Source organism: Patiria miniata, unplaced genomic scaffold (assembly GCF_015706575.1).
Source record: "Patiria miniata isolate m_02_andy unplaced genomic scaffold, ASM1570657v1 HiC_scaffold_9, whole genome shotgun sequence".
Classification (NCBI taxonomy): Eukaryota; Metazoa; Echinodermata; class Asteroidea; order Valvatida; family Asterinidae; genus Patiria; species Patiria miniata.
In genome coordinates, this window is record NW_024037076.1 from 3,506,602 (window position 1) to 3,520,496 (window position 13,895).

A 13,895-nucleotide genomic window follows, 5' to 3' on the forward strand; every position below is an offset into this window, starting at 1 on the left:
TCCACAAGAATTGGGTCTACGGGATTCAAACTTGTTGGACGTTGTAGCCTGACTAACTAGCTTTCCATACATGTCAAAACAATCATGAATTTTTCATAACATGATACCGTCAAAACGAGATATAGGAAGTAAACAACACCACGGACTGAAGCCCGCTGACAGCCTACTCTATGGCAATATACGCACAGAAACAAACTCGGGCAAAATATTCTTGCTTATGTCCCATTTTCTCCACAAGAATTGGGTCTACGGGATTCAAACTTGTTGGACGTTGTAGCCTGACTAACTAGCTTTCCATTCATGTCAAAACGATCAGGAATTTTTCATAACATGATACCGTCAAAACGAGATATAGGAAGTAAACAACAACACGGACTGAAGCCCGCTGACAGCCTACTCTATGGAATATACGCACAGAAACAAACTCGGGCAAAATATTCTTGCTTATGTCCAATTTTCTCCACAAGTATTGGGTCTACGGGATTCAAACTTGTTGGACGTTGTAGCCTGACTAACTAGCTTTCCATTCATGTCAAAAAAATTAGGAATTTTTCATAACAAGATACCGTCAAAACGAGATATAGGAAGTAAACAACACCACGGACTGAAGCACGCTGACAGCCTACTCTATGGCAATATACGCACAGAAACAAACTCGGGCAAAATATTCTTGCTTATGTCCCATTTTCTCCACAAGTATTGGGTCTACGGGATTCAAACTTGTTGGACGTTGTAGCCTGACTAACTAGCTTTCCATTCATGTCAAAAAAATTAGGAATTTTTCATAACAAGATACCGTCAAAACGAGATATAGGAAGTAAACAACACCACGGACTGAAGCACGCTGACAGCCTACTCTATGGCAATATACGCACAGAAACAAACTCGGGCAAAATATTCTTGCTTATTTCCCATTTTCTCCACAAGAATTGGGTCTACGGGATTCAAACTTGTTGGACGTTGTAGCCTGACTAACTAGCTTTCCATATATGTCAAAACAATCAGGAATTTTTCATAACATGATACCGTCAAGACGAGATAAGAAAGTAAACAACACCACGGACTGAAGCACGCTGACAGCCTACTCTATGGCAATATACGCACAGAAACAAACTCGGGCAAAATATTCTTGCTTATGTCTCATTTTCTCCACAAGAATTGGGTCTACGGGATTCAAACTTGTTGGACGTTGTAGCCTGACTAACTAGCTTTCCATTCATGTCAAAAAAAATAGGAATTTTTCATAACATGATACCGTCAAAACGAGATATAGGAAGTAAACAACACCACGGACTGAAGCCCGCTGACAGCCTACTCTATATCAATATACGCACAGAAACAAACTCGGGCAAAATATTCTTGCTTATGTCCCATTTTCTCCACAAGAATTGGGTCTACGGGATTCAAACTTGTTGGACGTTGTAGCCTGACTAACTAGCTTTCCATACATGTCAAAACAATCAGGAATTTTTCATAACAAGATACCGTCAAAACGAGATATAGGAAGTAAACAACACCACGGACTGAAGCCCGCTGACAGCCTACTCTATGGAGATATACGCACAGAAACAAACTCGGGCAAAATATTCTTGCTTATGTCCAATTTTCTCCACAAGTATTGGGTCTACGGGATTCAAACTTGTTGGACGTTGTAGCCTGACTAACTAGCTTTCCATACATGTCAAAAAAAATAGGAATTTTTCATAACATGATACCGTCAAAACGAGATATAGGAAGTAAACAACACCACGGACTGAAGCCCGCTGACAGCCTACTCTATGGCAATATACGCACAGAAACAAACTCGGGCAAAATATTCTTGCTTATGTCCAATTTTCTCCACAAGTATTGGGTCTACGGGATTCAAACTTGTTGGACGTTGTAGCCTGACTAACTAGCTTTCCATACATGTCAAAAAAATTAGGAAGTTTTCATAACAAGATTCCGTCAAAACGAGATATAGGAAGTAAACAACACCACGGAGTGAAGCCCGCTGACAGCCTACTCTATGGCAATATACGCACAGAAACAAACTCGGGCAAAATATTCTTGCTTATGTCCAATATTCTCCACAAGTATTCGGTCTACGGATTTCAAACTTGTTGGACGTTGTAGCCTGACTAACTAGCTTTCCATGCATGTCAAAAAAATTAGGAATTTTTCATAACATGATACCGTCAAAACGAGATATAGGAAGTAAACAACACCACGGACAGAAGCCCGCTGACAGCCTACTCTATGGCAATATACGCACAGCAACAAACTCGGGCAAAATATTCTTGCTTATTTCCCATTTTCTCCACAAGAATTGGGTCTACGGGATTCAAACTTGTTGGACGTTGTAGCCTGACTAACTAGCTTTCCATATATGTCAAAACAATCAGGAATTTTTCATAACATGATACCGTCAAAACGAGATATAGGAAGTAAACAACACCACGGACTGAAGCCCGCTGACAGCCTACTCTATGGCAATATACGCACAGAAACAAACTCGGGCAAAATATTCTTGCTTATGTCCCATTTTCTCCTCAAGAATTGGGTCTACGGGATTAAAACTTGTTGGACGTTGTAGCCTGACTAACTAGCTTTTCATACATGTCAAAACGATCAGGAATTTTTCATAACATGATACCGTCAAAACGAGATATAGGAAGTAAACAACACCACGGACTGAAGCCCGCTGACAGGCTACTCTATGGAGATATACGCACAGAAACAAACTCGGGCAAAATATTCTTGCTTATGTCCAATTTTCTCCACAAGTATTGGGTCTACGGGATTCAAACTTGTTGGACGTTGTAGCCTGACTAACTAGCTTTCCATTCATGTCAAAAAAATTAGGAATTTTTCATAACAGGATACCGTCAAAACGAGATATAGGAAGTAAACAACACCACGGACTGAGGCACGCTGACAGCCTACTCTATGGCAATATACGCACAGAAACAAACTCGGGCAAAATATTCTTGCTTATGTCCCATTTTCTCCACAAGTATTTGGTCTACGGGATTCAAACTTGTTGGACGTTGTAGCCTGACTAACTAGCTTTCCATTCATGTCAAAAAAATTAGCAATTTTTCATAACAAGATACCGTCAAAACGAGATATAGGAAGTAAACAACACCACGGACTGAAGCCCGCTGACAGCCTACTCTATGGCAATATACGCTCAGAAACAAACTCGGGCAAAATATTCTTGCTTATGTCTCATTTTCTCCACAAGAATTGGGTCTACGGGATTCAAACTTGTTGGACGTTGTAGCCTGACTAACTAGCTTTCCATACATGTCAAAAAAATTAGGAAGTTTTCATAACAAGATTCCGTCAAAACGAGATATAGGAAGTAAACAACACCACGGAGTGAAGCCCGCTGACAGCCTACTCTATGGCAATATACGCACAGAAACAAACTCGGGCAAAATATTCTTGCTTATGTCCAATATTCTCCACAAGTATTCGGTCTACGGATTTCAAACTTGTTGGACGTTGTAGCCTGACTACCTAGCTTTCCATGCATGTCAAAACAATCAGGAATTTTTTATAACATGATACCGTCAAAACGAGATATAGGAAGTAAACAACACCACGGACAGAAGCCCGCTGACAGCCTACTCTATGGCAATATACGCACAGCAACAAACTCGGGCAAAATATTCTTGCTTATGTCCCATTTTCTCCACAAGAATTGGGTCTACGGGATTCAAACTTGTTGGACGTTGTAGCCTGACTAACTAGCTTTCCATACATGTCAAAACGATCAGGAATTTTTCATAACAAGATACCGTCAAAACGAGATATAGGAAGTAAACAACACCACGGACTGAAGCCCGCTGACAGCCTACTCTATGGAGATATACGCACAGAAACAAACTCGGGCAAAATATTCTTGCTTATGTCCAATTTTCTCCACAAGTATTGGGTCTACGGGATTCAAACTTGTTGGACGTTGTAGCCTGACTAACTAGCTTTCCATTCATGTCAAAAAAATTAGGAATTTTTCATAACAAGATATCGTCAAAACGAGATATAGGAAGTAAACAACACCACGGACTGAAGCACGCTGACAGCCTACTCTATGGCAATATACGCACAGAAACAAACTCGGGCAAAATATTCTTGCTTATTTCCCATTTTCTCCACAAGAATTGGGTCTACGGGATTCAAACTTGTTGGACGTTGTAGCCTGACTAACTAGCTTTCCATATATGTCAAAACAATCAGGAATTTTTCATAACATGATACTGTCAAAACGAGATATAGGAAGTAAACAACACCACGGACTGAAGCCCGCTGACAGCCTACTCTATGGCAATATACGCACAGAAACAAACTCGGGCAAAATATTCTTGCTTATGTCCCATTTTCTCCACAAGAATTGGGTCTACGGGATTCAAACTTGTTGGACGTTGTAGCCTGACTAACTAGCTTTTCATACATGTCAAAACGATCAGGAATTTTTCATAACATGATACCGTCAAAACGAGATATAGGAAGTAAACAACACCACGGACTGAAGCCCGCTGACAGCCTACTCTATGGAGATATACGCACAGAAACAAACTCGGGCAAAATATTCTTGCTTATGTCCAATTTTCTCCACAAGTATTGGGTCTACGGGATTCAAACTTGTTGGACGTTGTAGCCTGACTAACTAGCTTTCCATTCATGTCAAAAAAATTAGGAATTTTTCATAACAAGATACCGTCAAAACGAGATATAGGAAGTAAACAACACCACGGACTGAGGCACGCTGACAGCCTACTCTATGGCAATATACGCACAGAAACAAACTCGGGCAAAATATTCTTGCTTATGTCCCATTTTCTCCACAAGTATTTGGTCTACGGGATTCAAACTTGTTGGACGTTGTAGCCTGACTAACTAGCTTTCCATTCATGTCAAAAAAATTAGGAATTTTTTATAACAAGATACCGTCAAAACGAGATATAGGAAGTAAACAACACCACGGACTGAAGCCCGCTGACAGCCTACTCTATGGCAATATACGCACAGCAACAAACTCGGGCAAAATATTCTTGCTTATGTCCCATTTTCTCCACAAGAATTGGGTCTACGGGATTCAAACTTGTTGGACGTTGTAGCCTGACTAACTAGCTTTCCATACATGTCAAAACGATCAGAAATTTTTCATAACGTGATACCGTCAAAACGAGATATAGGAAGTAAACAACACCACGGACTGAAGCCCGCTGACAGCCTACTCTATGGAGATATACGCACAGAAACAAACTCGGGCAAAATATTCTTGCTTATGTCCAATTTTCTCCACAAGTATTGGGTCTACGGGATTCAAACTTGTTGGACGTTGTAGCCTGACTAGCTAGCTTTCCATTCATGTCAAAAAAATTAGGAATTTTTCATAACAAGATATCGTCAAAACGAGATATAGGAAGTAAACAACACCACGGACTGAAGCCCGCTGACAGCCTACTCTATGGCAATATACGCACAGAAACTAACTCGGGCAAAATATTCTTGCTTATTTCCCATTTTCTCCACAAGAATTGGGTCTACGGGATTCAAACTTGTTGGACGTTGTAGCCTGACTAACTAGCTTTCCATATATGTCAAAACAATCAGGAATTTTTCATAACATGATACCGTCAAAACGAGATATAGGAAGTAAACAACACCACGGACTGAAGCCCGCTGACAGCCTACTCTATGGCAATATACGCACAGAAACAAACTCGGGCAAAATATTCTTGCTTATTTCCCATTTTCTCCACAAGAATTGGGTCTACGGGATTCAAACTTGTTGGACGTTGTAGCCTGACTAACTAGCTTTTCATACATGTCAAAACGATCAGGAATTTTTCATAACATGATACCGTCAAAACGAGATATAGGAAGTAAACAACACCACGGACTGAAGCCCGCTGACAGCCTACTCTATGGAGATATACGCACAGAAACAAACTCGGGCAAAATATTCTTGCTTATGTCCAATTTTCTCCACAAGTATTGGGTCTACGGGATTCAAACTTGTTGGACGTTGTAGCCTGACTAACTAGCTTTCCATTCATGTCAAAAAAATTAGGAATTTTTCATAACAAGATACCGTCAAAACGAGATATAGGAAGTAAACAACACCACGGACTGAGGCACGCTGACAGCCTACTCTATGGCAATATACGCACAGAAACAAACTCGGGCAAAATATTCTTGCTTATGTCCCATTTTCTCCACAAGTATTTGGTCTACGGGATTCAAACTTGTTGGACGTTGTAGCCTGACTAACTAGCTTTCCATTCATGTCAAAAAAATTAGGAATTTTTTATAACAAGATACCGTCAAAACGAGATATAGGAAGTAAACAACACCACGGACTGAAGCCCGCTGACAGCCTACTCTATGGCAATATACGCACAGCAACAAACTCGGGCAAAATATTCTTGCTTATGTCCCATTTTCTCCACAAGAATTGGGTCTACGGGATTCAAACTTGTTGGACGTTGTAGCCTGACTAACTAGCTTTCCATACATGTCAAAACGATCAGAAATTTTTCATAACGTGATACCGTCAAAACGAGATATAGGAAGTAAACAACACCACGGACTGAAGCCCGCTGACAGCCTACTCTATGGAGATATACGCACAGAAACAAACTCGGGCAAAATATTCTTGCTTATGTCCAATTTTCTCCACAAGTATTGGGTCTACGGGATTCAAACTTGTTGGACGTTGTAGCCTGACTAGCTAGCTTTCCATTCATGTCAAAAAAATTAGGAATTTTTCATAACAAGATATCGTCAAAACGAGATATAGGAAGTAAACAACACCACGGACTGAAGCCCGCTGACAGCCTACTCTATGGCAATATACGCACAGAAACTAACTCGGGCAAAATATTCTTGCTTATTTCCCATTTTCTCCACAAGAATTGGGTCTACGGGATTCAAACTTGTTGGACGTTGTAGCCTGACTAACTAGCTTTCCATATATGTCAAAACAATCAGGAATTTTTCATAACATGATACCGTCAAAACGAGATATAGGAAGTAAACAACACCACGGACTGAAGCCCGCTGACAGCCTACTCTATGGCAATATACGCACAGAAACAAACTCGGGCAAAATATTCTTGCTTATTTCCCATTTTCTCCACAAGAATTGGGTCTACGGGATTCAAACTTGTTGGACGTTGTAGCCTGACTAACTAGCTTTCCATTCATGTCAAAAAAATTAGGAATTTTTCATAACAAGATATCGTCAAAACGAGATATAGGAAGTAAACAACACCACGGACTGAAGCCCGCTGACAGCCTACTCTATGGCAATATACGCACAGAAACTAACTCGGGCAAAATATTCTTGCTTATTTCCCATTTTCTCCACAAGAATTGGGTCTACGGGATTCAAACTTGTTGGACGTTGTAGCCTGACTAACTAGCTTTCCATATATGTCAAAACAATCAGGAATTTTTCATAACATGATACCGTCAAAACGAGATATAGGAAGTAAACAACACCACGGACTGAAGCCCGCTGACAGCCTACTCTATGGCAATATACGCACAGAAACAAACTCGGGCAAAATATTCTTGCTTATTTCCCATTTTCTCCACAAGAATTGGGTCTACGGGATTCAAACTTGTTGGACGTTGTAGCCTGACTAACTAGCTTTCCATTCATGTCAAAAAAATTAGGAATTTTTCATAACAAGATATCCTCAAAACGAGATATAGGAAGTAAACAACACCACGGACTGAAGCCCGCTGACAGCCTACTCTATGGCAATATACGCACAGAAACAAACTCGGGCAAAATATTCTTGCTTATTTCCCATTTTCTCCACAAGAATTGGGTCTACGGGATTCAAACTTGTTGGACGTTGTAGCCTGACTAACTAGCTTTCCATATATGTCAAAACAATCAGGAATTTTTCATAACATGATACCGTCAAAACGAGATATAGGAAGTAAACAACACCACGGACTGAAGCCCGCTGACAGCCTACTCTATGGCAATATACGCACAGAAACAAACTCGGGCAAAATATTCTTGCTTATGTCCCATTTTCTCCACAAGAATTGGGTCTACGGGATTAAAACTTGTTGGACGTTGTAGCCTGACTAACTAGCTTTTCATACATGTCAAAACGATCAGGAATTTTTCATAACATGATACCGTCAAAACGAGATATAGGAAGTAAACAACACCACGGACTGAAGCCCGCTGACAGCCTACTCTATGGAGATATACGCACAGAAACAAACTCGGGCAAAATATTCTTGCTTATGTCCAATTTTCTCCACAAGTATTGGGTCTACGGGATTCAAACTTGTTGGACGTTGTAGCCTGACTAACTAGCTTTCCATTCATGTCAAAAAAATTAGGAATTTTTCATAACAAGATACCGTCAAAACGAGATATAGGAAGTAAACAACACCACGGACTGAAGCACGCTGACAGCCTACTCTATGGCAATATACGCACAGAAACAAACTCGGGCAAAATATTCTTGCTTATGTCCCATTTTTCTCCACAAGTATTGGGTCTACGGGATTCAAACTTGTTGGACGTTGTAGCCTGACTAACTAGCTTTCCATTCATGTCAAAAAAATTAGGAATTTTTCATAACAAGATACCGTCAAAACGAGATATAGGAAGTAAACAACACCACGGACTGAAGCCCGCTGACAGCCTACTCTATGGCAATATACGCACAGAAACAAACTCGGGCAAAATATTCTTGCTTATTTCCCATTTTCTCCACAAGAATTGGGTCTACGGGATTCAAACTTGTTGGACGTTGTAGCCTGACTAACTAGCTTTGCATACATGTCAAAACAATCAGGAATTTTTCATAACAAGATACCGTCAAAACGAGATATAGGAAGTAAACAACACCACGGACTGAAGCACGCTGACAGCCTAATCTATGGCAATATACGCACAGAAACAAACTCGGGCAAAATATTCTTGCTCATGTCCCATTTTCTCCACAAGAATTGGGTCTACTGGATTCAAACTTGTTGGACGTTGTAGCCTGACTATCTAGCTTTCCATACATGTCAAAACAATCAGGAATTTTTCATAACAAGATACCGTCAAAACGAGATATAGGAAGTAAACAACACCATGGACTGAAGCACGCTGACAGCCTACTCTATGGCAATATACGCACAGAAACAAACTCGGGCAAAATATTCTTGCTGATATCCCATTTTCTCCACAAGAATTGGGTCTACTGGATTCAAACTTCTTGGACGTTGTAGCCTGACTAACTAGCTTTCCATACATGTTAAAACAATCAGGAATATTTCATAACAAGATACCGGCAAAACGAGATATAGGAAGTAAACAACACCACGGAGTGAAGCCCGCTGACTGTCTACTCTATAGCAATATACGCACACAAAGTAACTCAGGCAAAATATTCTTGCTTATGTCCCATTTTCTCCACAAGAATTGGGTCTACGGACTTCAAACTTGTAGGACGTTGTAGCCTGACTAACTAGCTTTCCACATGTCCAAAAAATTAGGAATTTTTCATAACAAGATACCGTCAAGACGAGATATAGTAAGTTAACAACACCACGGAGTGAAGCCCGCTGACAACCTACTCTATGGCAATTTACGCACAGAAACAAACTCGGGCAAATTATTCTTTCTGATGTCCTATTTTCTCCACAAGTATTGGGTCTACGGACTTCAAACTTGTAGGACGTTGTAGCCTGACTAACTAGCTTTCCACATGTCCAAAAAATTAGGAATTTTTCATAACAAGATACCGTCAAGACGAGATATAGTAAGTTAACAACACCACGGAGTGAAGCCCGCTGACAACCTACTCTATGGCAATTTACGCACAGAAACAAACTCGGGCAAATTATTCTTTCTGATGTCCTATTTTCTCCACAAGTTGTGGGTCTACGGACTCCAAACTTGTTGGACGTTGTAGCCTGACTAACTAGCTCTCTATACATGTCACAAAAATCAGGAATTTGTCATAACAAAATACCGTCAAGACGAGATATAGGAAGTATTAGTAAACAACACCACGGAGTGAAGCCCGCTGACAGCCTAGTCTATGGCAATTTACGCACAGAATTTTGAGATTCCTAAGGGGACAAAGGAGAACAAACGGAGATTAGGGTCAAACAATAGTGGTACCCCAATTCCCATAATATGGGGCTAATTGTGTGTGCATGTGTATGTGTGTGTACCTAATGTATATGTTTACTTACACACATGTAGTTGTGAATTTATATATAGGCCTACAATACTCTCGAGGACAATACTTTGTGTGTCCCATTGTCCCTGTAATATGGAACACTCTCCTATAGATGACGCAAAACTACGATGGGATCGAGGACCTTTTTCAACAAAAGACCCAACTCTGGAGGACTGAAAGGGAATTTGTTCTACTTTTGTGTTTGCATCCACGATTGCAAGGCCATGCAAGAGCACCCATCCTTACGGGACAGAAAAAAAAAGAAAAATAGACACCACAAGAAAGTCTTTTGAAATCTACCTTTAAGCTTCTAAGAAGAACGCTATTGAGATTGAGATTTCAATTAGAACACATAACAAAAGACGAGAAACAAGGGTCCTCCGCGCGAGTGTGTACGTACGGATTGCTGTGGGTGCAAACCAACCCAGCTAACTTGGGCAAAGTCTTGGGGACGCAGGCGCTGATCCAGAGGGGGGGGGGGGGGGGGGGGTTGGTGGTAAAAAAAAAATCAGCTCTGTCTAAAAAAATTATTTCCATAGAAATTCCCGAAAAAAGGCGAACCCCCCCCCCCCCCTGCTCCGACACCTAAATTTTTTCCTATTAACAATGTCCGCCTTGCACAAAATACGTACCGATCCAGCTTGGTTATGTACATTATTCTGTGATATAGTGTTACCAATCGTCGGATTTGAACAGTGCCCCAAATGAAAGTATGGTTTCCCCCCCCACCCTCCGGCTTTTTGATTTTACGTCCAAGTGTCCGGAGAAAAAAAAACGTGTCTATATAATTCATATTCTTTTGGCTTGTAAAAACCTCACCCTGCGAAAATATCTGGATCCACCTCGACGGTGGACCAACAATATGGAAATTTCACTCATCTTTTGTTTAGGTGCATGATTTATAAGTGCAATTCGGTAAATTGTAATTCAAGGTAGGCCTATGTACGTTGTATAAAGGTCGATTAATTAAGTGAAGTACAATATTTCCCAACACAAAGGATCTGCAAGCAGCAAAATCAAGGGGATGTCGTCATGCACGAGCAAAAGGAGAAATGACCCCTCACAAGGAAAGCTGCACGCGGTTTTAAAGGAACAAGTTATAGTGCCGGTTCCCATTTTTTCTTCCATCAATGTTCCCAAAACAACCGTTTTTTCGGAATAGGAAGTTGAATGCCTAGATAGGCAAAAACAAAGATAAGTCTCCGGTTTCTGGTATGAAGCTTGCCCAAAAAGTGGTGCGGCGACGCGGCTTTTTTTTTTACCTGCGAATGGTGCCCGACTAAACTTCGTGCAAATATATGGGAGTCCAGAGAGGCCACATAAAGCTTATTCTTGATCATAACCCGTCTAAAAACACGTTAAAGTTGTGCATCAGCAGGATTCCAGTTAAACCAGTGAGTTTGGCGGTTTTGAGACATCATCTTTCATTGAAAAAAAAAACGTGTTCATTTTGCCGACGCGCATGGCTACGGCGACGCGCGCACATACCAGAAACCAGAGACTTTTTTGGCCTGAACGTTTCTAAGTGCGAGAGGGCGCTGTAACAACGACATTTCTGGGCACAAACAGTAGGAAGCTCCCGCCATATTCGGGCCGCCAATTAATGAAGTCTGGTACCTTACTTCAATCTAAAAAAAAAAAAATAGGTTCAACATTTAACAATTTAATTCAATTAGTAATATTTTAATACTTTTACAATTAACAATTTAATTTAATTAGTAATATTTATGTACATTCCAGTATTGTTCACATGTCTATTAATATCCCTCACCGGTTCAAATAAAGCCCATTGTGAAGATGTGTTTGGAAGAAAAAGGCAAATGTGTGTGGTAACGACCTTCAAACCAATGCGAATGTGAAGCGAAATTTGACATCAATAAACATTCTCGTTATCAATTCGTGTACAATTACCCCCTCAACGGTTACAAAGGAAGAGTTGGGGGAGACCACTGGGAGGGACGACGCCTCGCTGACGTTCACGTGAAGACGCTATGGTTTTGTGAACTTTTAGACTAAAAAGAATCGTGAGTACTTCGCGCCCTATATGGGCTCTCGAAAGTGGGCAAAAAGCACCATGATGCATGTTTGTGCACGCGTCCATAATTGGAGAGGCCTCTAAACATTTATGTTGGACAATGTCTAACCCCATATTCGTGTGAATGTTACTCGTTTCGATTTACACAAATTCCTCCTCGTTGGTAGAGCCTCTTAGGTACCTACAATCTTTCAGTCCTTGCAGCATGTCGCCAAGGTCATGAGACTGGGAACCCCTCCCAGCCTGTCCCGGTTGAGTAGACGCCACCAAACTCCGCATCTCGCTAGCCCGTCTGACCTCCTCTATATGCAAGAGTTCATCGACTGCTTGTGAGACACGGCGCTCCCTGGCCATGCTTAAAGCTCCCCTACCGCCTTGGCCGCCGAAGGTGTGAGCCAGGATGTTGGAAGACAAGGGCCCCGTGTGTCTGGCGGGCTCATTGGGGCTAACCAGGGCTGGGATGACACTGCTATGCCGCCGCTGAGTCGCACCGGCGATTGGAGGCAGGTTGACAGAAGAGTACCGTCGGAGATTAGATTGATCGGATCTACTGGTGCTACTCGGTGAGGGAACGGAAGCATGGGTTGCAGCTCCCACTCGCTGGAGTCGACGAGTGTAGTTATCGGATAATAAACCCATAGGTTCGTCGTACGCGCTGAAGCGTCGTCGAGCGGATGAGGGACTCACAACTCCAAGAGATTTTCTACGGAGGAGTTTCGGCGAAGTGGCCGGGGAAGCAGTGACTTTCCCGGCTGGCTTGGTCGTGACGTTTTCATGTGAGAGTGATTTGGGGGATTTCCGGAGTTTGGGTAGATGGCTCTTATTGGTGAATCCGCCATCGCTCGCCGTTTCCCTGAATGACAGATCCAACTTTGGTTTAGGATGACTAGCTGCAACCTGAGAAGAAGTGACGTTTAAGGAATCGGGGCGTCGCGTCGTGGACTTACGATGCGTTTGTTTTGGCCTGGGCGCGATTGGAGGATGTGGCGCTGACCCAGTGGTCCAGTGTGAACTCAAAGTCTCCTGAATTGATTTCTTGGTGGTTGGTTGCGTCCCGGCAGATGAATCAGGGTTATCTTGGATCCCACTGTCAGATTCGTCTTCCTCATTATACCTCTCCTGTTCCCTCTGCAGATCGTGTAAGGCATTTTGGAAGGCGACTGAGCCCGTCTTGTGGCGGATGTCGTTGGAGTGATCTCCGGAAGATCCCCCCTCAAAACCCCATCCCTCGCTACTCTGAAGTGATGTGACGAGAGAGTCTCCCGTATCCTCCATTTTACTCAGAGCCATTGTTCTCATTACAAATCATGATAGTCCGTGGCTTTGGTGGGAAGACACAAAGTAGGCCTTCACATGATGCAAAGAGAGTCGAAACTTTTGACAAACTCAACGGCCTGGTCTCTTTGGGACAAAACGTACAGGGTGTTCAACCACTAAAGTACACATTCATTTCTACTTTGAGTAAGTAAGTTGTAAAACACACGACAAGTAGGACAAAACCTTCCATTAGAGGACTTCCATAAAAGTCACAAGTCCGTTCGAAATGTGCGTCTCAAGAAACTGCTGACATAGTTCAGACCAGATCTCCAAAACATCGATGGACAAAATGAAATCGTATTATTTATCCAAAGAGAATATTCAGCACCAATTGCTGA

The 13,895-nt window shown here is 41.8% G+C and overlaps 1 protein-coding gene across 1 annotated transcript; it reads right to left on the bottom strand.

Moving 5' to 3' along the window:
• Window positions 1–12,187: 12,187 nt before the first annotated feature.
• Window positions 12,188–13,620, bottom strand: LOC119719947. Its single transcript, XM_038189431.1, has one exon. It carries the CDS (start codon window positions 13,537–13,539, stop codon window positions 12,382–12,384), a length of 1,158 nt encoding a protein of 385 aa, XP_038045359.1. The 5' UTR covers window positions 13,540–13,620; the 3' UTR covers window positions 12,188–12,381.
• Window positions 13,621–13,895: the final 275 nt, after the last annotated feature.